This window comes from Eleutherodactylus coqui, chromosome 6 (genome assembly GCF_035609145.1).
Source record: "Eleutherodactylus coqui strain aEleCoq1 chromosome 6, aEleCoq1.hap1, whole genome shotgun sequence".
NCBI lineage: Eukaryota > Metazoa > Chordata > Amphibia > Anura > Eleutherodactylidae > Eleutherodactylus > Eleutherodactylus coqui.
This window is the reverse complement of record NC_089842.1, coordinates 147146576-147169139: the sequence shown is the minus strand read 5'-3', so window position 1 is coordinate 147169139 and position 22564 is coordinate 147146576. Positions and strand designations below refer to the sequence as shown.

The 22564-nt window shown below is 41.5% G+C and overlaps 1 protein-coding gene across 1 annotated transcript in view; it reads left to right on the top strand.

The window, feature by feature from the left end:
• The window catches only part of LIN7B (lin-7 homolog B, crumbs cell polarity complex component), a 35284-nt gene extending 23862 nt beyond the window's left edge, over nt 1-11422 (top strand). Inside the window, exons 2-6 of the mRNA XM_066607905.1 lie at nt 746-864; nt 2736-2807; nt 6583-6792; nt 9373-9536; nt 10972-11422. Coding sequence (XP_066464002.1) covers nt 746-864; nt 2736-2807; nt 6583-6792; nt 9373-9536; nt 10972-10993 — 587 coding nt within the window. The 3' untranslated portion in view covers nt 10994-11422. The remainder of the gene's footprint in view (nt 1-745; nt 865-2735; nt 2808-6582; nt 6793-9372; nt 9537-10971) is intronic.
• The last annotated feature ends 11142 nt before the right edge of the window (nt 11423-22564 follow it).

Genomic DNA, 22564 nt, shown 5'->3' with positions numbered 1-22564 from the left:
ATAAATACCTATTATTTTTCGTTCCTTGGCAATGGCTCTGTTCTAGTTGGGGTATAGTACCCCGAAAACTCCTATTCATGCTTCCACTTTCTTGTCCTGATCATTTTATCCATCCTTCGCCGGACTCCATATCACAGGCTGTGCCTCAACCTTGTGTTTGAAAAGTTAAATTACTATTTGGTATTAACCCTTTCCAATCCACTGTCTGACGTCTAAAGACATTTTGATTGAAGGCTGTACAGCTCCGATGTTGGAAGATGTCTGGCAGGGTATTTTTACTGTAAATTACTGGCCGCTCTGTTGTCGGAGGCCTCTCCAGCATGTCCCATACTGCAGTACTGGCTCTAACCAGCAGATGGTGCCATTGTATAATGGCAGAAAGAGAAAGCCCCCCTAGGAAATCCTGAATCCAAAATTGCATTGCAAAGGGTTAATTTAATATAAAATATATAGAACATTTTATACATTTCAGACATAACATTTAAAAAACGTAATAAATTGAGATTTACATTATCATTACACAAACTTGCATAAATGGTCGAGCAACATTAATGTCCATCCTTCATAGTGCTTAAAAAGCCTTTTGTGGATTGCAAATGGATCCTCTGGTGTGTGCACTCCAATTAAAATGACGCTGCCTGCGTTTGTGAAGGCGGTCTTAGACTATGGCATTAGCTGGATCTCTAGTAGCATGAAATACTGATTGAAAGGTACATTTTCACTAATCATCATCTATATCTTGTAGATGTTTCCCGTGCAATTGAGCTGCTCGAAAGACTGCAACGAAGTGGAGAAGTTCCACCTCAGAAACTACAAGCCCTTCAACGTGTTTTACAGAGCAAGTTCTGTTCTGCAATAAGAGAGGTCAGTTTATAAGATATCATGGACTAGTTCATTGTTCAATCTTCTTTGTACAATTCTGCTTTTCCAAATACTAAATCTATCATACACTATCCTACCAACACTAGTTGGACACGTGATCAAGAATCAAAAGTTGCATTTATTCCCATAGGATAATACTTAGCAGGCTCCTTTGGCCCTAATGACATCAGAAACTCTCTGCAGCATACTTTCTACTAATGTCCAATACACTTTAGCTGGTATTTCCCTCCATTCACCCTGCATCCTAGTGAGTTATCTTAAAGATGATGGATATTGTTCATATTTCCTCACCTGATGTTCTAGTTTGTCCCAAAGATGTTCAATAGGGCTCAGGTAGGCCAGTCCAATTGTAGAACATCCATATCCTTAAACCAGCGTAAAACAGTGTTGGATTTATGACAAGGCACACTGTCATGTTGGAAGTACTGCTGACCATTCCCAGAGTATTGCCACATTGTCAGCAGTACATTATTGTCTAGAATATCAATGTCCGTGTTCATGGTTTTTGCTACCACACCCAACAGGCCAGGATCATACCAAGTAAAGCATTCCCAAACTGTAACGTAACCTCCTCCGTACTTAAAGAGACTCTATCACCATCTTTTTGCACCCCCATCTGAGAACAGCACAAGCTAGTGACAGGCACACACAGTGCTATACCTGCTGTGTGTAGCTGTGGCAGCACATGTATAGAGGACTACTTGAAGTAGTCCTGGATATTCAGGAGCTGCAGGCTAGTTACACCCATTCTGCTTTGCAGCCACTGATTGACTGCTGTCTGCCTGTACATAGAAAAAGAGCTGCCAATCATTGGCTGAAGGGTGGGGTGGGTGTGGCTAGCATGCCGTTCATGAATATTCAGGACTAGTTCTGGGTCTGAACTACAGAAGGAGCACTCTGAATAGTCACTGTCCATTGAGACACTCTAGCTGGTCCCTGCCTATGGGGAGCCTTTTGTACAGAGATTTGGTATTGCTGCTTAAATTGCAGATTATAATCTATTTCTTATTCAAAATCAGATTCTATAATTTAAAAAAAATCTGTTTTAAACAGAAAAATTCACTGAAAAAGCCAAAAATGCAATACCTTATAGGCTGCAAAGCAGGCACAATCACCGCAGAGCAGGCACAATCACCACCGGCACAATCACCCTAGGGCAGGCACAATCGCCGTAAACCCTAATAGAATGCAGTTAGCCAGGTTATGACATGGAGGGGCTACTTGTTCAATGCAGACTAATGTGCAGTCACCCACTTAACTTACTTGCATGCAGTTTGCTATAGATTTTGGGGGAGCCCAAGATGTCAGCTAGTGCGGCCTACTTTGAAGATAAAGGGCAACCCACTGCTATATCAGGGAGAGTTGATATCTTGTATGGTGGGGCAAATCCATCTTTGGCTGGCATCTTTGGTATCGTTCACATGTGCAGGCTATGATTATATGCAGTCCCTCTCCCCAATCTGGGCTGGGTTGAGTGGGTGACTGCACATTAGGCTGCATTGAACAAGTAGCTCCTCCATGTCATAGTCTGGCTAACTGCATTCTATTATGGCTTACGGCGATTGTGCCTGCCCTAGGGTGATTGTGCCGGTGGCGATTGTGCCTGCTCTGCACCGATTGTGCCTGCTTTGCTGCCTATCAGTTATTGCATTTTGGGCTTTTTCAGTGAATGTCTTTGTTTTTTCTCTCATCTCTGTGATTTGTTTTAAACAGGTTTGTAGCTGAGTATGCGAAAATTAACAGCGTCATGTGTGCATGATGTATACAAATCAATGGTTGCAGTTAGATTTGGACTATATTGAAGGTACATATTGTATTTACTGTTATATTATGTCTGTATTCTCTCCATGCAGGTGTATGAGCAATTATACGATACCTTAGATATCACAGGTAATGCTGAAATAAGGGCACATGCCACTGCCAAGGTGAGTTGTGATGTGCCATATACTATTATGTTATCTTGCATGTCTTTTGCGCAAGTTGAACACTAGTAGATGATGTCATCTTGTAGGGTGTATTATTTGGTTGTCCAATAAGCAATTGTTACCAACCATAAAAAGTGACCAGTGTTATAGCTTTTTAAATATAGTTTTTTGTACTTCGCTTTATTCAGAATATTACAATATTAGTATAAGTAACACAGACATACAGAATTTGTACAATATTTTTTCTTGTTCATATATACGGAAGAATAGGGTAAGGGATATCGTCTCCCTTCCTATAGGCCACTCTCAAACATAGCATTGGCAAAGCAATTTGCCGCGAATTTACTTCCGTTTTCAGACACAGGTTACTGCCTCCGACAGCAGGTTTTAACGCACCCCATGATACTGATTGGCGATGAGGTGCATTAATCGCGACAAAATAGAGCAGACAGCGCTCGAAAATTGCGCTGTTAGAATGCCACGATAATCGCAGTAAAAAGTGGATGTGTGAGAGTGGCCTTATAGTATGGAAATAAACAGGCTCTGTTCTCATAACTTATAATAAACAGTTCAACAAACATATTGGTATATACATATATATATATAAAACTTATTTGATATGTAGTAGTTTAGTAGTTTATGCATCTATTTCGATAGAGCCATTTATAATGTTTGGTACGAATTAAGCCAGGATCACCATATCTTTTGAAAATTTATCGGGACATCCCCTGTGTTGGTAAATTATTTTTTCCTAGGAGATTGTTGTATTAACCAGCCTCGCCCATTCTAAAACAGGGCGTCTCCACTGCCATCCACCTCATAGCAGTTTGTCTTCCTGGTTAAAAAAAAAAAAACTTTCCTAAGTGAAATTCGGGTATAATATGGCTATATTTCCCCATCTAATAGGCCAAATAGTGCTATCTGGGGATCCAAGTTAAAAGGGAAGCACAATTGTAAATATAGTTGCTGGCTCAAATATAACAATTCCTATGGATATTTTCTTTTTCTATATTTTATAGAGCAGGAGGCGCTAATTGTAATCATATATAGTTGTTCAGGAAATTGTACAGAGCAACCTTATTCCTGCAGCATGAGTGAGTCTTCTCAATGATTGACAGTGTTCTCTGTAAGGGTATGTACACAGAGAAGGCTGCCAATTGCATCCATGTATATGTACATTTTGGACAAAAATCCACTTTAAGAAGACCTATCTGCTATATATTGTAAGTCCAATATAGTGGTTCCATATGGGAGTTTGCAGGCATACTTTAGCATTTGTTTCTGAGGGTATCCAAAGACCAGGGTTACATTGGCACACCAGAGGATCCTCTGGAGACCCAGGTTCTCACAAGATAATGCTTCCCAAAAATTTATCGGAAGACAACCCCACTTAGATATGACTTTGGAACCAACCACTTGGCACTAGGGTCTATTTCTTATGAGTTAAAATGTTCCTCCATTTATATAGAGAAACAACTATAGTCGAGGACTGTGCACAATAATAATTTTGCTAAATAACTTGGACTGCAGATTTTGCTTCTAAATAGTTGGGCTTCTAAGAGTTGCTCATGTCTATGCACTAGGAGACTGAGCGTCCTGCGTCCAGTATGTGAGCCAGCGCTGTAGGATGTAATGTGATTCTCCTGTATTGGAGCAAGTTAACAGAACAGAATCTGCAATACAAGTTATTTAGAAAAACCATCATTGTGCACTCTCCTACAGTATATAACCAGACATACACTTCAATTCTCAAATATCCTATTAGAGATTAGTAATGATATGTCCTGTGCATACAATGGTAAGGAAAATAGTTATCATGCAATATAAAGAAGATATTCAGATGTTCTGTATGAATGGCAGGTGGGCCCTCTTTTGAGTCCAAGAAATCCCAGTCTGACACTACCTCTGACAACTAAGAGGGCAGTAATACTATAAATGGTGAAGGTTCTGGAGCTCTTACGCAAGGTTTGCATCAGAGTCCAGGAGCTTCAAGTTACTCCTTAGGTTCATAGAGGGAGATTTATCAAATGAAAAACACACATAAAAAGTTGCACATTTTTGCACAAGGCTAGCCTGTACAAAAAATTTCCAATTTTTTGTTATGTATGCTGCTCCATACCATTTTCCTGAAAAGGGGGCATGACTTGTTTGGGTGGTGATGTGCCGACCCAGACTAGAGATGAGCGACCCTACTCGGCCACACCCCTTTTCGAGTACTTCCGTACTCAGGTGAAAAGATTCGGGGGGGGCCTTGGGTGAGTAGGGGGTTGCAGCGGGGAGTGGGGGGGAGAGGGAGAGAGAGAGGGCTCTCCCCTGTTCCCCGCTGCTACCCCCCACTCCGCCACGCCTCCCCCCGCCCCCCGAATCTTTTCACCCGAGTACGGAAGTACTCGAAAATCGCGGTGCTCGATCGAGTAATTACTCGAAACGAGTATATTCGCTCATCTCTAATCCAGACCAACACATTTATGAAAAATGTATCTCAGAAACTGGTATAAATGATACCGGAAATCTACTCCAGCTCCTAGCTGGCATAGATTTCTATGTGGGCACAGGGACTGTCCAAGGTCTGACTAATATACAGTACTGTGCAAAAGTATTAGGCAGGTGGGCAAAAAAATCTGCAAAGTAAGAATGTTTTCAAAAATAGAAGTGTTAATAGTTTATTTTTGTCAATTAACAAAATGAAAAGTGAATGAACCAAAAAAAAAAATCTTAAATCAAATCAACCATCCCTTGTTTGGCCAACCTTTGCCTTCAAGCCGGCTACGTTTTGCCTTCAAAACAGCATCAATTCTTCTAGACAGTGGGGATTTTGTAGGATTTTGGTCAGATGAATAATTAACCAGTTATACCAAACAGGTGATAATAATCATCATTTTCATGTGTATGTTGAAATACAGTCATTAACTGAAACAGAACAGCCAAAGTTTGCTACAAAGGTGAGGTTGTGGAAGACAGTTTCATGTCACAGGTCATACACCATAGCAAGACTGAGCATGGCAACAAAACATAATGTAGTTAGTCATACTGCATCAGCAAGGTGTTACCCAAATTTTCAAAGCAGACTGGGGTTTCAAGATGTGCTTTTCAAGCTCTTTTGAAGTTACAAGTTACAAGTTTGCTGCATTTCAGTAAATGGAGTTGGGGATTTGGTCAGGATTATTGATGTCCTCAATGCTGAGAAATACTGGCAGATACTTATCTATCATGTAATACCATCAGGAAGGCGTCTGATTGGCTCCAAATTTAGTCTGCAGCCGGACAACAACCCCAAAACATACAGCCAATGTCATTAAGAACTATCTTCAGCGTAAAAAAGAACAAGGAGTCCTGGAAGTATTGATATGGCCTCCAGAGCCCTGATCTCAACAGTCTGTCTGTGAGATGAAGAAATAGAAAGATTTGAACAAGCTTACATCCACAATAGATCTTTGTTTGGTTCCTTCAAAAACTGTGTGCAAGTGTACCTAGAAGAATTGATCCTGTTTTGAAGGCAAAAGGTGTTTACACATGAACATCCTTCATTTTAATGGGAAAAAAACTAGATGGTTTTCTGGATGTTTATGTGGGTTCTCCTTGGTATATAAGAACTGATATATTACACTAATATTCATTCATTTGTTCGTTTTACTGTTAACTAAGTTGTGGAGTCTCATTCTTGACTGCATCAATGTATAAACGTTTGAGGTGCAAATGCTCAGAAAGAAAGCAGAAACCAAAGCAAACAACAAACCTTCAGGGTTGATCTGTTTTTTTTTTCATTCCTTTTTAGGCAACTGTTGCTGCTTTTGCTGCCAGTGAAGGCCATGCCCACCCAAGAGTTGTGGAGCTTCCGAAAACAGATGAGGGTCTAGGGTTCAATATTATGGGAGGCAAAGAACAAAACTCCCCTATTTACATTTCACGTATTATTCCTGGTGGTGTGGCAGATCGCCATGGAGGGCTGAAACGGGGGGACCAGCTTCTCTCAGTCAATGGAGTGGTAAGTTAGTTATAACTTTATATTACCTAGACTACCCCTCTATGGTCACTGGCACCATTTATATTCTCATTATAACATCCTGTATAAATTCTAATCTCCTTATATGTTTCACAGGGCACATCTATAGAAATGTAGAGGTGGTTGTTGCACCTAAAGCTTGCAACTTTAGGATGTCCAAAGACCCCTCTACCAACATAGAGCATAGCAGTAGTATGAATGGCACATAATGGTAGAGGGTCAATATGGTACAGATTTTGCATCAAGCCTCAGAAACTTGAAGCTAGCTTTCTGAGTGGCCTAAAAAGATCAAGACCAGGAAAATCAACATGAGGGATCTATTAACCTCGTAAGAAATAATACTAGGGGAAAATGCACCTTAGATCATGAGTGAAAATCTAATGTCTATGGCTTTCTAGCATTGTTGAACCCTCCAGGAGGGTTCACTCTTGTGCATATTCTATGTGACACTAAGTGATTAATAACTCTTGGATCATTCTCTTTTTCATCAGACAGTTGGTGTCCCTCTCAGAAACTCACTTGACAATCGGAAATATTATTTTATCTGGCACCTGCTAGTTTTATTGCATCACCACAATAGTTTAAAGCAGTTCACACTTGACAGTTAACTGGTACATAAAGCAATACTTGGCCGCCTGGCCTCTAATTATACATTATATATGGCCATAACTAACAGGCCTAGTGCCTTAACATATCATATCGTCATAACCAAAGTCCCTTACCAATACATGCTGCAGTACAGAGTGTGTCTCTTCCATACAGTCTGGGTACCAGAATTCCTGGAACTCATAAGCTTCTAGCTAATTGGCATACCTCTTCATTACGAAAATTTCTCAGGTGCCTCCTGATTAACAAGCCAGAGCACCCTTTCTCTGCCAAACAGACTAATACTGAGCCCACTAGTGGTCACTTTCTGACACTATATTACTATATGTAATTGCTCTTCACAGACCAGGAGATTGGGATCCCCCTACACTTTGTATGCCAAGTATCAGATCCTGCAAATGATATTTATAGATCACATCTAGAAACAATCGTGGGTCTTGAAATCAGCAAAGGCTTGGAATTAGTTTGGAATCGGCAAAGGCATCCGACAGGGCTGCATCCTCTCACCCTTCTTGCTTAACCTACACGCGGAAGTGATCATGCAGAAAATGGACCTAGACAAATTGGAAATTGGGGTGAAAATAGGTGAAAGAAACATAAACAATCTCTGTTTTGCGGACGATACCACTCTGCTTGCTGAAACAGAAGCAGGTCTGAAGAAGCTGATATGGAAGATTAAAACTGAAAGTGAAAAAAATGGGTCTCCACTAGAGATGAGCGAGCGTACTTGGAAAAGCACTACTCGCTCGAGTAATTTGCTTTATCCGAGTATCGCTGTGCTCGTCCCTGAAGATTCGGGTGCCGCTGCGGCTGACAGGTGAGTCGCAGCGGGGAGCAGGGGAGAGCGGGCGGGAGAGAGGGAGAGAAAGATCTCCCCTCCGTTTCTCCCCGCTCTCCCCTGCAGCTCCCCGCTCCGTGCCGGCACCCGAATCTTCAGGGACGAGCACAGCGATACTCGGATAAAGCAAATTACTCGAGCGAGTAGTGCTTATCCGAGTACGCTCGCTCATCTCTAGTCTCCACCTGAAATTAAGGAAGATTAAAATTATGACAACTGCAAAAAATGGCCAAATTCAAATCAAAATCGACAATGAGGTCATAGAATGCGTGAGAGACTTCATCTTCCTTGGCTCAAAAATTGACCAGGCTGGAGAACCTATGCCAGAGATAAAACGTAGAATAGCATTAGGGCGGAGCACGATGCTAAACATGGACAAAATCTGGAAAAGTAGGGATATCGGTATCGCAACTAAATGCAAGATAATGGAAATCATCGTTTTCCCCATAGCCATGTATCAATGTGAAATCTGGACTGAGAAAAAAGCTGATAGAAGGAGGACTGATGTGTTTGAGCTGTGGCGCTGGCGAAAGCTGCTGCATATGCCCTGGATGGTGAGAGTAACAAACAGAGAAATCCTGAATCGTATAAGACCCGATATATCACTGGAGGACGAGAGGGCTAGACTCGGCTCACATATTTTGGCCATGTAGTGGGAGCAGAGTCGCTAGAAAAATCTATAATGCTTGGACAGATCAGTGGCAAAAGAAGACCTGGCACCAAAGGACACCATGGCTGATCATGTCAGAGCTGATACTGGCATGGATATCACACAACTGAAGGAAGCAGTGCAAAACCGAAAAGCATAGAGGGGGCTCGCCTTTACGGTCACTGAGAGTCGTGAATGACTAAATGACTAACAACAGATGGTGTAGGTCCCTGAATAATTGCCCATTATTCTGTCCCTATAGTCCAAATCTGGCCACAGGGAGCAATAGCAGATACCATGCCTGCTACCCCAGTGGTTATGTCCTTGTAGAATCTGCAATAATGTTCTTTGATATATGTATGGCCTTGAATTTTGTAGGATTCTGTTAGCTTAGATGCTGTCTTCATGATTCTGTAGAGACATAGAACATTTTTAGGATATAAAATCATTGATATATGCTGCTCTGCAGAGCGTGGAGGGAGAGCAGCATGAGAAGGCGGTGGAACTTCTGAAAGCAGCACAAGGAACTGTGAAGCTAGTTGTACGCTACACACCAAAAGTGCTGGAGGAGATGGAGGCCAGGTTCGAAAAAATGAGGACAGCTCGACGTCGGCAGCAGCAGAATAGTTACACGTAAGAGAAGTGTATTTACCTTCTATAAAGTTATTAAACTACACGGGCAGCAGGTCACTTCTCATTGAATAAAAATCCCATTCTAGGGAAGCTTGATTATTGTATAATGAAAAGTTATGACTTAAACATACAGTTTGTGTTTCAGTTCCTTCTCTTTTCTAAGATTTCTGCTTGCTGACATTGAAAATATAAAACAGCAGCACTGCACAAATCTCTGTCATATCCTGGACTCCAGACCTCATACTTAAGCCAATGTCCACAGGCGGATTTGATTTGCGAATCTACAAAACAAGCCGCCCATAGGGCTGCATTAACGTCCGCAAAACAATTGGGCTGCCTGTCCACGGGCGAGTTTGAATTGTGTTTCCCGCGGGGAATGCAGGGAAATACTACCCTGATGATTGCTACGCTTGAATGGAACCTGTTATCAACTATATGCACCATAAACTAAGTTATGGTGCTTATAGTTTAGGTGACGTGGAGTTCTGGGTGCCTCATTTCATACTCACCCTGTCAGCCGTTCCTGGTGCTTATAGTTTATGGTGCTTATAGTTGATGACACGTTCCCTTTAGGCCTCCTTCCCACGAACGGATTTCCGCCGCGTAATTCGCGGCGAAAATCCGCTGCGTTGCCCGCAGCTATTGGGTTCTATTGAACCTAATAGCACAATGCTCACGATGCGTAATTCCACCGCGGAATTACGCACCGCGATTTCTCCCGTCCTCACCCGCAGCATGCTCTATTTTCTGCGGGTGAGGACGGGCTGTACGCACTGACGGCTTCCATTGCAGTCAATGGAAGCCGTCCGTTCACGCTATCTCCCGCTGTAACCAGCGGGAGATAGCGTGAAAAAACGCTTTCCCGCCCACCGCCGCGCGTCATATGACGCCATATGACGCGGCCGGCCGCGTCACGTGACACGGCCGGCTGTGCACGTGACACGGCCGGTGACGCGGCGGCGGTGGGCGGGGACGGGCGGTGACGCGGCGGCGGTGGGCGGGGAAGCGATTTCACGCTATCTCCCGCAGGTAAGTATAGGGGCTCTGGGGGGCGCCGTGACGGGCTTCACTGCGTAATATTACGCGGCGGACCCCGTCACGCTCGTGGGATGGAGGCCTTAAAGTTTACCTTATTGTTTATTTTCTGCTGTTCGTCCAAAATTCTGTGTGGAGTGATTACATAATACAGTATAACTTCACAGGTGTATTAGCTCCATTTTCTAATACAAAGCTCCAAACCTCCATGTCTTCATACAACAATAGTCTGTAAAATTCCCGCTGCCTGTAGCCACTACTAGAGGAAGCTCTCACTGAATTTGACGTATTTAGACTCCTAGTAGTGTGTTTTTGTATATTAATAGATTTTATTTTGCATTGTTTGATATAGCTAAAGGTTTTTTGTTCATGCTGACCAACATCTCCTCTTTTCTTCCAGGTCTCTTGAGTCTCGAGGATAATCATTCCTTCTCATAGATGTTCCAGAGAATTCATGAGCTCCGGACCCTCTACTATGTATTTATTGACACAACTCATCTCTGACTCATGTACAGTATTTATTTCAGTTGTGTTTGTTTGAGGGAGTCCCAGGTACATGTAATGTTGTGTGGGGGAGGATGTGAGGAGCTTGCGGAGTACAGTTGATAGGTACCATGTTTTGAAGGCCTTTGAGTTTTTGCAATTCTTTGAAATGAGCAAATGGCAGCCTGTATCTTTTGAAGCTAATCAATATTGCCTTTAGAAGCCGATGGCCTGATAGAGGTGTTTTATGATGAAGGGGGAATCTTGATCTGTCTATGATGAGATGGTCCATCATAGTATAGAGCTTTGGTGGTATCAGTGGGCTACACAATAAGATCAGGATATGATCTATACTTTCCATGGCCACTTCCTTAACGTTAAAACTTAGTTAAAATAAGTTAACTAGTAATAAACACTACTCTTACTATAAATCAAGAAAAAAGACTTCTAGGAGGACTCGCCAAGGAGAAAAGGAGACAATTGCCCATTAGGCACTCGTGCAGGTGAGGGATAGCATTGAGGATGTGTCCTTTATATGCTGCTTCTAAACTATTTAACAAGTCACAGATTCTAAATGGGCTTCTGATTAGAGATTGTCTTATAGTTTTGGCCTATTTTACCACTGAGCCTTATGTACCACACCTTTCTTTGAGGGAAAAGTGCCCTTGTTGCCCATAATAAGCAGAGTTCAGTTTGATGCTTCTTCTCGAGTCCATCAAATAACGCTATCCACAAGCCAGTGCTAAAGCTATGTTTTCAATAAAACGCAGTACTGCTTTAGAGGAGAAGATAGCTCACTAAGGCATAGCACCTGTGGTTACGGCAGGACCTTTAAAACATAGCTATAATTACTATTATGTTTTGTACACATTTTTGCACAAATCAGTAGTACATGGGAATGCATGAAACTTTGCAATAAACGTAATTAGAGGAAAGTGTCATCTTCCTCACATTCAAGCATTACATAATTCTCCCTACCTGCAGTCTCTCTCTAAATGTTAACCCTTTCCAATCCAATTTATATCCTGATTTTCATAGGGGACTTACTCTTTTTCTGCCGTTATACAATGGCGCTATATACTGGCTAAAGCCAGTACTGCATGAGGTGATATGTTGGATAGGCTCCAACACAAGAGAGGTTGGCAATATACAGTAAGAGAACCCCGACGGACATCTTCCAACATCGGAGCTGCGCAGCCTTAAATCATAATGTCTTCAGAGGTCAGACAGTGGATTGGAAAGGGTTAAACCTTCTAACGTCTAAAACAGAAAAAAATCTATCTAGTATAAACCAGTAGATACGAGACTGGGATGAGGGAGGATGCAGCTGCAGTATCTCTCCTGTAGTGTCTGTATGAGACTGCTTGCTGTGAGAGGGGAGAAGAAGCAGCATCTGATCAAGCCAGTTCTTACATCAAACCAGAAAGAGATCTAATTTAGAGCAGAGAGAAGAAAACAATCCCACTACATCTAATAGACATTGATAGGTAGCCATTAATTATATTTATGTTCTAAATAGCAGAGGTGTAACTTGAAGCTTCAATGCCTCAGTGCCAAAATTATAGTAGGACCCCTACTTACCAGGTACCATTTATAATGCCAGTTTCTTCTTATATGGCCACCTATATGCCCCCTATAACCTTTAGGCCCCCTCAGGCACAGGCCTGGGTGTGACTGCAACTTCTTCCCCACTATAGCCAGACCCTTACTAAATAGGAAAGCCTAGTGTTATTTTACAGCCCAGTGACGTCATAGAGAATGTGACTGGCGCTGCCTGATGAATGCCTCAGTATTTCTATGGGAAGACTGTGATATGGGGAAAAGATTGCGCTTCCTTATCCTGGCAGCGTGGTGAGCGGCAACACATTATTGTACGTTGCAGAGATGTGCGCTTGCTGTGTGTGTCATGATCCTGCCATTATGTGGATAATTATGTGAATATGGTTATTATTCATCTCTATACATGCAGATGCAATCAGTGGTTTCGTAGCCAAAAACATAATAATCAGCCATTTATAGTGAATAATACAGGAGGGGAATCTCCGAGGCTCCTATTAACATATTAGTTATTGTAGAGAGTGATTGAAAATAACACATGATGCGCACGCTCGGCAGGGGACTTGATATTGTCAGTCTAGCAGCAGATTGGTAAAATAGGCCTGACTACAATGTAGCACATTTCTTTTCCTTTTTGCCTCTTGACAATTTTTTGTAATTATGGGAAATCTGTCTGCTTCAGTGGAGTTTAAACAAAAGAAGATTCACAATTCTAATTATGTACAACTACATAATACAACTTACAAGATAGCAGCAACCTCTCTAACCAGAATTCATGGGTGCTGTAAGCTGCTACAGCCATCCTACTTATTTGATTGGTGAGAACGGTAAGTGCCCTGTTTCATTTAAAGGGCTTGTCCCACTAAAAATTTTGTTTCTAGTTATAAATGCAGCCCATAATTATAATCATTTTGTGTATTTACACTTGTTAAAAAAGTTTCTGTCCCCAGATATTCTGAGACTGATGTTAGAATAGCGCCACCTGCTCTTTGTATTGAAGAGCCTTTTTGTGCCCGGTCCAGCTCACTAATTGTTCCCAGGGGGACACACCTAATCTTTCTTGCCTCTCTGCAGTAGTGCAGTTTCACTATCTGATCACTCCCTCAGCATCTCTTCTGACATCAGAGAAGATGCAGAAACTTCAGAAGCAGCCGCTCATCACGCCAGGCATCCCCCACATTCCCAGTGGGGCAGAGAGAGACAAGACTAAGCAGGTGGAACAATTACTGAGGTGGACACAGAATATGACAGTGGGTGGTGCTATTCTAACATTAGTCCTGGAATATCTGCGGATGGAAGTGTAAATACAAATGTTCATAGTTATGGGCTGGATTTAGCTATACAGAATATTTTTAATAGTATAACCCATTTAAATATGGGCAGAATGGGTAAAAGGGACAGAAGCCCTGAGGCCACATTGCCACTTCAGGGGCAAAAAGGCATTTAGAAAAGGGAGTTTCTAAGCACAGGATAGGTCATCATTATGTCAGTCCCAGAAAACCCCTAGATCTTCATTTAGTACCTCATATTCCTAGTGATTTGGGTTAGTACGAACGTTAATAGAGGTGGTTCAAATTAGGAATATTGACCTATCATTTCAAGGGAAGCTCCAGCTTTGACTATCACTGTTTCAATGTGAACTGTGGAATCTATGTGGTTTAGGGCTCATGTCCACGGGCATTTTTTCACTGCGTGTTATGCGTGCGATGCACGGCCGCGTGATACAGGATGAATGGAGTCAATGAAAGTTAATGGACTTTAATTGATCCATGCACATGTGCGTGTAGATACGCACGAGAAATGGATCATAGTCGTGCTCTATTTCTTTGCGTACCATGCAGCATGAGACCTATACTTTTGTATGGGCAGCGTATGCAAATGCTGTCCATACGCAATACATTGCATACGGGCGGCGATTTCATACGCAACCCTGATATGAAACAGAGCGAGGGATTTTGCAAAAAAAAGTCACAATGAGCATGATCGTGTGCGTGAGACACGTGGGCATGCACAGTACCCTCGCAGCCATAAGCGGTCTATGCCGGCAGACCCGGTATTTACAAACACCGCAGCGTTTTACTGGTACGGCCGTGGACATGAGGCCATGTATTCAGTACCTTCTTATTTTGCTTCCACTTTGTTTTTACTCTGCACTGTGTAACATTCTGTTGATTCATGGAAACAATTAGCAGCCAACTGCTAGCAGGTCAATCGTTTTGTACTGCATAATCCTGCACATTAATATACATTAATGCCCAATTTAGTTGCCCATTTGTTTAAATAACACTAGATGCAGTCTGCAATCAGAAAATAGCCTGCTGGAGCGTGTGTTCACGCGTTGCAGAAACATTTACTATTAAAGTGAATGGGATTAACCTTTTCCAGTCCACTGTCTGACGTCTAAAGACATTATGATTTAAGGCTGTACAGCTCTGATGTTGGAAGACATCCGTTGGGGTTCTCTTACTGTATATTGCCAGCCTCTCTGCTGTCGGAGCCTATCCAACGTGTCACCTCCTGCAGTACTGGCTTTAGCCAGCATATAGTGCCATTTGTATAACAGCAGAAAAAGAGTAAGCCCCCTAGGAAAACCAGGATACAAATTAGATTCGAAAGGGTTAAAGCAAATCCGGATCACATGCACAGGAAAATGCTGCGGATTTTCTGCTGTAACTGTAATCTGCGGATCAGCTGCGGAAATTCCACAAGAAAACCGCAGAATTTCCCCAATGTGTGAACGCACCCTGATGATGGTTTCCACATAGCAATAGATTTTTCTACACTGTACAGAGAAAAATATTGTGCAAAAAGAAGTCAAATCGGCTTAATTGGTATTGAAGGTTTACTGTAGAGATGCCAGATCTTACATCTGCCAATACTAGTCTAAGGTGGAGCTTCAAAGTAATGAATGAAATATTTATGCTAGAATTATATTTTTATGTGTATGTTTTATTTTTTGATATAGAGTTTATGATAACATTAAAGCATGTATTGTATTTTTCCAGCTGCACATGTTCTCTAAATGGAACAAGTGGCGTCTATCAGCTTAGCCCATTTAGAGAATACAGGCTGCCATTAACAAAAGTTGTATTCTGCTGAGAAGCAGAGGGGTATCTGGTTTCTCACCATTGCCCTTCTTTAAATTGCTCCTGCTTGCAAGTGGAGTAATACCAGTATGAAGTTGAACAATGTGGAGTTCTTTATAATGCAATTCCCTAAAATGAATCTTGTTGGCTACAAGGTTTAGCTTTGAATTATCATCCCAAATCAAAGTATGTGAACCCTCAACTTTACCTGTTACTTGTAGTACATTAAGAAATAGGATTATGATATCCATTAATTTCAACCTGTACCTAGCATTGGTAGTCACGATGGATGTGGCTTCTGCTTTTAGTTAATACATGAGAGCTCATAGTGGTGACATACACCTTCACTTGCCATCCAGACATCCAGACATGGCCAAATGAGGTACGTGATAAAGCAGTGGTCCCCAACCAGTGGCTTACGACCTCTTTTGTGCGGCTCACCAAGAGATTCCTGTGTTGTAGCCATGTGCACTGGCAATTACGATTATTGCAGGTATCCGAACCATTAAACTGTGCCAATTCGGATGGCATTAGTACTTATGTAATACCTTCTTCACATGTATGCTAGGACTACATGGATGGCTTTGGGCAAAACATGTCACGTGGCTATATATTACACTATAGCCCTGCTACATTAAATCTGAATGCAAGTGAATGAAGTCATCAGTTTTGGATTTCTTGCGATTGTCAGGTTGCAGCAACTTGCTAGTTACAACATGACTACATTTACTTACAGTATGTTGCGATATAGTATGGCCATGGAATAATCTTTGGTCACATAACAAGTGTCACTCCCAAAGATGTCCTATAGCCCTAGCCTAAACATTTCTCTTCATCTTGGACTTGAATGTGGCTCCTACCCATCACTTAAAGTTGATTGTGGCTCACAAGATGTAACAATTTGAGGACCTCTATGACAAAGGTTATGCATTATATACATGACAATGAAATGTAAATGATCAGATACCAGCCTACAAGCACAACTTCCTGCAATATCCGGTTTTTAGAAAGTCAGTTTCTAATGAACATGGCATGAATATACCTACCTCCAATGAATCTTCGTAACAAAAAATCTACTACAATTTCAAATTATTTGAGCTATATAATTGCATTAGTAAATATCAGTATGCCTTATTTTCTGAAGACCTGACCAATCATTTTAGGACCATGAAGGTGATAGGTGTGAACCCTCCATATAGGGTGTATACTGTCTGCAGGGAAACATGTACATATTAAAGGACAGTCTATAAAGCTTAATCTGCAGCAGCCATCCAGTGCGGCTCATTTATACCTGGACAAGTGACCAGGGTACACTGAAAAGAGTTTATGGATAAGGCAAATGCTCTATACATTTCACTAGGTTTAGGCTATGTTCACATCTGTCTGGCACTAAGGTCATCTTGTTTGGAAAATATGTTAAATGTTGACTTTAGTGGGATACAGTTTTGACCAAAAAACTCCTCTTTGGTTGTCTACTATGGTAGTGGACATCATTTATGAAAAGTTCCTTGTATTCAGCATAGTATGAATGGGACTCTTAAAAATCTAATCTATGTCTATGCTAATTCTTTCTCCTGCAGTTGTGTTCATAGTTATGAACATAAGTTTGCTTATCTAATTCCCTGTGTTGCTGAGATTCCCAGTCTTTTTAGACCCAGTTGCCTCCAGAGAATCATTATTCAGCTACATTAGATACTATGGTGCTGCCTTGAGTGGCCCATGACCTAAGGTGTAACAATTAACCATGGAATCTCAGAGCAAACCTTGGAATATCGTCCCACGCACCCTATAAGGACCGCCAACATGACTGATCATGTTCAATGAATGGAAACGTTGTGATCATTATGTTTATCGTTGAGCAAACCGAAACAGTTGACCCCTGTTTTAGGTCGAACTTTGCCAAAAGTTTGGTTCTACATGAACCCGAACCTTGGGTCATTTGTCTTGGACAAACCCATTAAAATTCTTCCTTTTCCTTATTTTGAAAAGAAGGAAAAAGAAGAGGGAAAATGAAGTAAACAGAAGAAGAAAGAAAAATTACACTGGACTACAAAACAAAACTTTTTTTCTTTCACAAGCCTATTTAATGGGTATACTAGTATTTTACCTCCTGAATTCAAATCTGTTAGAATTTTTCCATAAGGCGGGGCTTTTTTGTGACACACATTTCAATCTTATATAAAATTAGTACCCATGTAAGTCAACATTATGGGAAATCCAGTTTACCTAGAAAGTTTTTAATGATGATTGACAGGAATATTTTGCTTCTGGGATGTCTCTTCATGGTCCAGCCTTAGTCAGCCAGCATGCCGGGACTCCACTTGCCTTTGTATCTCTGTTCCATCGTAGAAATCTGCTGATGGAAACTCTCGCCATGCCGGTCACTAACAGCCCCAAGATTTTCTGGGAAGAAGTACAGGTGTGAGGCCAACAAGTGAAGTTATAAAGACATATTGCATCCCATAGCTTGGTGTGATTTCACAAGATCACTCAATAGATCACAATAGTTTTCTGATTTAGGATTTCCAAGAAAGAAGAGGGGACATTTTTGAATGACAGCCAGGCTACTTTTTGCAATGGATTTGACAGTTCCTGACATTTTTCATCATCGATCACTGATTTTATTTGTGGCCCTATAAAAATGCCTTCTTTCAGTTTCACATCACTAACTTTGGAAAAGTTAGATTGCAAATGCATAAATACTGCAGAATGTCTATCAATTGATTTTACTAACTGTTCCATCATTTCCAGTTTTATATACAGTGGAGGCAAGTACACTTTTTCATGATTCACAAAAGTACATTTGACATTTTTTTGTCCCGGAAAAGGAGATGCATGTTTAGGCCATTGTTTTTGAATATAGTATACTTCCTATCCCTGCTGTCCCATTCACAGAAGAAACAGCAGAATTGAGTGGACCCAAGTTGCATTCCAAGCAATAAAGCAATAACCTTAAATCTCCTTACTTCAAACGTAGGATCACTTCTCAAATAGCTGTATGTTTCCTCTTCAGTATGAGTTGGGTCAGAGTCGGAGCTGTCACCTATGGTCACTAAATCTGGATACTTTGGTACTGGAGCTTCGGTTCCCTGCAAATCATCAGACTGGCATAAAATGTGAACCATTTTTGCAACCGGTAAGAAGACTCACACCTGATAAGCAGTATGTATGTGGGGCCAAGTTCTTATCAGTATCACCAAATTCATACAAGTAAAATCTTCCCATCAATCATCATCAAAAACTTTCTCAGTAAACTGTATTTCACATAGTGCTGACTTACATAACTTGAAATGTGTGTCCCAAAAAAATCCTGCCTGATGGAAAAATGTTAAGATATTTGAATTCATGAGATGAAATACTACTAAAATCACCATTAAATGTTCTTGTGAGAAAAATAATGTTGACCAGTGTAAACTTTTTTGTTCATTATTTTTCTTCATTTTACTTTTTCTTTTTTCTTCATTAGCTTTGCCTTAAAACAGCTCTAAAGTACTTAGATACTCTCCTATGTGATATTAGAGTGTTATACAGGGCTTTTATGGCTCATAGCCAGTGTTATACACCAGTTTTAGGTTTGATTTTGGTGAAGGTTCAGTTTGAATGGTTTCAGACTGCACTGAACTTTTTACCAAAATTCCGAAAACTGACCAAACCAAACTTTTCAAACGTTCACTCATTACTAACCATGGTCATTGATCTGTGCACCCTTCACTCCCTTGACCTCTAAGCACTTTGTATTACGCTTTCTGCTACCTCTTCCGATTCACTAACTTCCTTCATCTCTGAGGCTTCTTTAATAAGGGTGTTACGCCCATTAGCACCTTTCATGCTTGCCAAGATTACTTATACCCAATACAACGGTACTCAGTAGTCATTCTGTGGAGATAGCTGGCCATAGAGATACAATGCAGCACAAAATCCCTGTTGATAATGGTTAAGGTGTTGAGAGAAGAGACTGTCTCCAGGCAAAGATTGCACTTCATTTAGTTTGAGGATGAAAGTAATGGTAGTGAGTGAGTATGTTCCTGATGTACTGAAGGAGGTTCTCATATCTAGGTATATACTGTGTGGTGCCTTCACTCTTTGTTACTCATTCCACTGTGAACCTTCTGAAGTGAAGCATGTTATATCCTGTACATGATGACAGCCAAGTAGACTGGACATGTACACATATAGAAAGAGCACAATATCTGACCTGTGTTTTTGATGTTCTTGTATAATGTCATACCTTCTTTTACCACAGTGGGCGCTGCAAATATATGTTTCGCAGGCCAAAGATCAACACCGGGTTCTTCCTGTATCCATAATGGCAATGAACTCTGAACTTAGCGATGTCATTCTGGAACCTTTCTACTACCTGTAATTGTTAAGAATTTACAAGAGACTATTATACCATAGTCTATGAACGTGCAACCTGTAGCAGATAATTGTGAATGCTGCTGTAATGTCTGTGTACTTACAATAAAGTAGTACTGTCCGTGATAGTAAATCATGCAGTAGTGTTCTCTGATTGTGATCATGTTGTTATTTCTGAGTACTGTGTGTTAGTATATCAATGATCTATGCTGCCTGGGATATTGGTAGATAATATACAATTAGAAGCTCAATTTGACTGTGCTCTGCCTGTTCATAGGAATAATTCTTAAAGGGGTTTTCCGGTCAAAAATACTATTTCTGACCTATCATCAGAATAGGTCATCAATAGTTGATCAGCTGGGTCCGTTACTCGGGTCCCCGACCGATCAGTTGTGCGAGCGCAAGCTGTCAGCGCTGCAGTAAGAGAGGTAGGAGCAGAAGCCTTCGCGCCGACCTCCCATGTAGTAGTCGGCACTTGTAACTGCAAGCTAGGGTCTCATTGAAATCAATGAGAGCCGTGCCTGCAGTTACCAGCGCCAGCCACTACACGGGATGTTGGTGCGGAGACTTCTGCTCCAAATAAACAGGGGTCAGAGCGGAAGCCCCCGCGCTGACCTCCTATGCAGTGTCCGGCGCTTGTAACTGCAAGCTTGGGTCTCATTGATTTAAATGAGAGCTGTACCTTCAATTACCAGCGCTGGCCACTACATGAGAGGTCGGCGCGAAGGCTTCTGCTCTGACCTCTGTTACTGCGGCGCTGAGAGCATGCGCCCGCACAGCTGATCGGTCGGGGTCCAGAGCAGCGGACCTCGGCCAATCAACTACTGATGACATATCCTGATGACAGGTCATCAATAGTATTTTTGACCAGAAAACCCCTTTAACATCCTCTTCTGGCTCCTTTATTTACTTCCACAGGATCCCCTTTCTCTGGATGTTTTCCTCAGTCACACCATTCTTGGTATACCCTAGACATTGTTATCTAGGAAGGCCCACAGGCTTAGCAGCTTTTTAAATACTGGCCCCAGCTAGTCTAACACCGAAGACCATGCCTTGCTGGCAGTCGCTCAGATTGCTCAATTTTCCCATTCTAATGTGGATTCACAGTGAAACTGATCCGCAGAAAACTTGCTCATCTGATTTTATGCTGCACTCCAAGATCACATGTATAATTTCCATACAGTGAAGCTCCAATCATGAAGTGTCCCTAATAAAGTGGCCATTCACTGTCTATATATTTGTATATAATTTATAGTTTAGGTACAATTACACTCAGATGAAAGGAGGTCCTTGAAACCACCAAGTCTATCCTCAATCTGCCCACATGCAAGATACCAAAAGACATCCGAAATATTATGGAAGATATCGCCATGCAAAACATACTACATCAAAAGATGCAAACGGGATATACAAGTAGTGTACTAGCAAGTTATAGAAAAGCAAAGCAATGTTATACATGTGAATATGTCATCCATGCAAGTAAGGAAGATGGAAGAATACCTCTGCAGCGCCACCTATTGGATTGCAGCATTCATGCAAATCAATGTCCGACCCTTTATACAAGTCTTTAGAACAATGATTGGGAATTGAAAACCAAGCCAAGATCCATACACAGACAGCTGTTTCGGGGTGTTTGCCCCTTATCAGTCTGCAGTAGGATCCTGGCTTGGTTAGTGAGAGGCCTGTGATGTGAGTCGGGAAGGATATCATCTCTCCTTAAGGAGAGCATCTAGAAGGGGGTTTAGAGACTTATAAGGCCATCCATGCTCCTCTGGCAAAAGAGGAAGATGGAACAATACCTCTGCAGCGCCACCTATTGGATGGCAGTATTCATGCAAATCAATGTCCGACCCTTTATACAGGTCTTTGTAACACTGATTAGGAATTGAAAACCAAGCTAGAATCCATACACAGACAGCTGTTTCGGGGTTTTTTACCCCTCATCAGTGCGCAGAAGTATCCTGCTCACTGATGAGGGGCAAACGTTTGTGCAGAATCTCCCACACAGTCGGCTGCATGACGTCCAGTTCTCTGCTTGCTCTGACAGTGGATTTCTGAGGACTTTCTATGAGACTTGAACAGACGCGCTCCACTGTTTTCACACTTACTGATGGATTGCCGGATGATTTTCTCTTACAGACCTTACATTTTTCCTTAAAATTTGAGTACTACTTACGAATTATGTGCCCACCAAACGTTATTCGAAAATGACTTTGCACACTAATAACAGACTGGTAGATGTGAAAAGCAAAACGGTCTAACAGTAAGATTGTCCTTGTTGTTCATATCAACCAATCACAGCGCTGCTTTCATTTTACCTTAGCAGCTTGAGACATGAAAGCTGCGCTGTGATTGGTTGCTATGGGCAACAAGGACAGTCTTATTGTTAGTCCTGCTAAATACATTTTTTTGAATTTTTGTTTCCACTGATATCAAATTTATGCATCTGAGTATCACTAAATGGGAGGTATGAGAGTTTTAGAACAAAAAATGTATACAATGGCTTGAAGT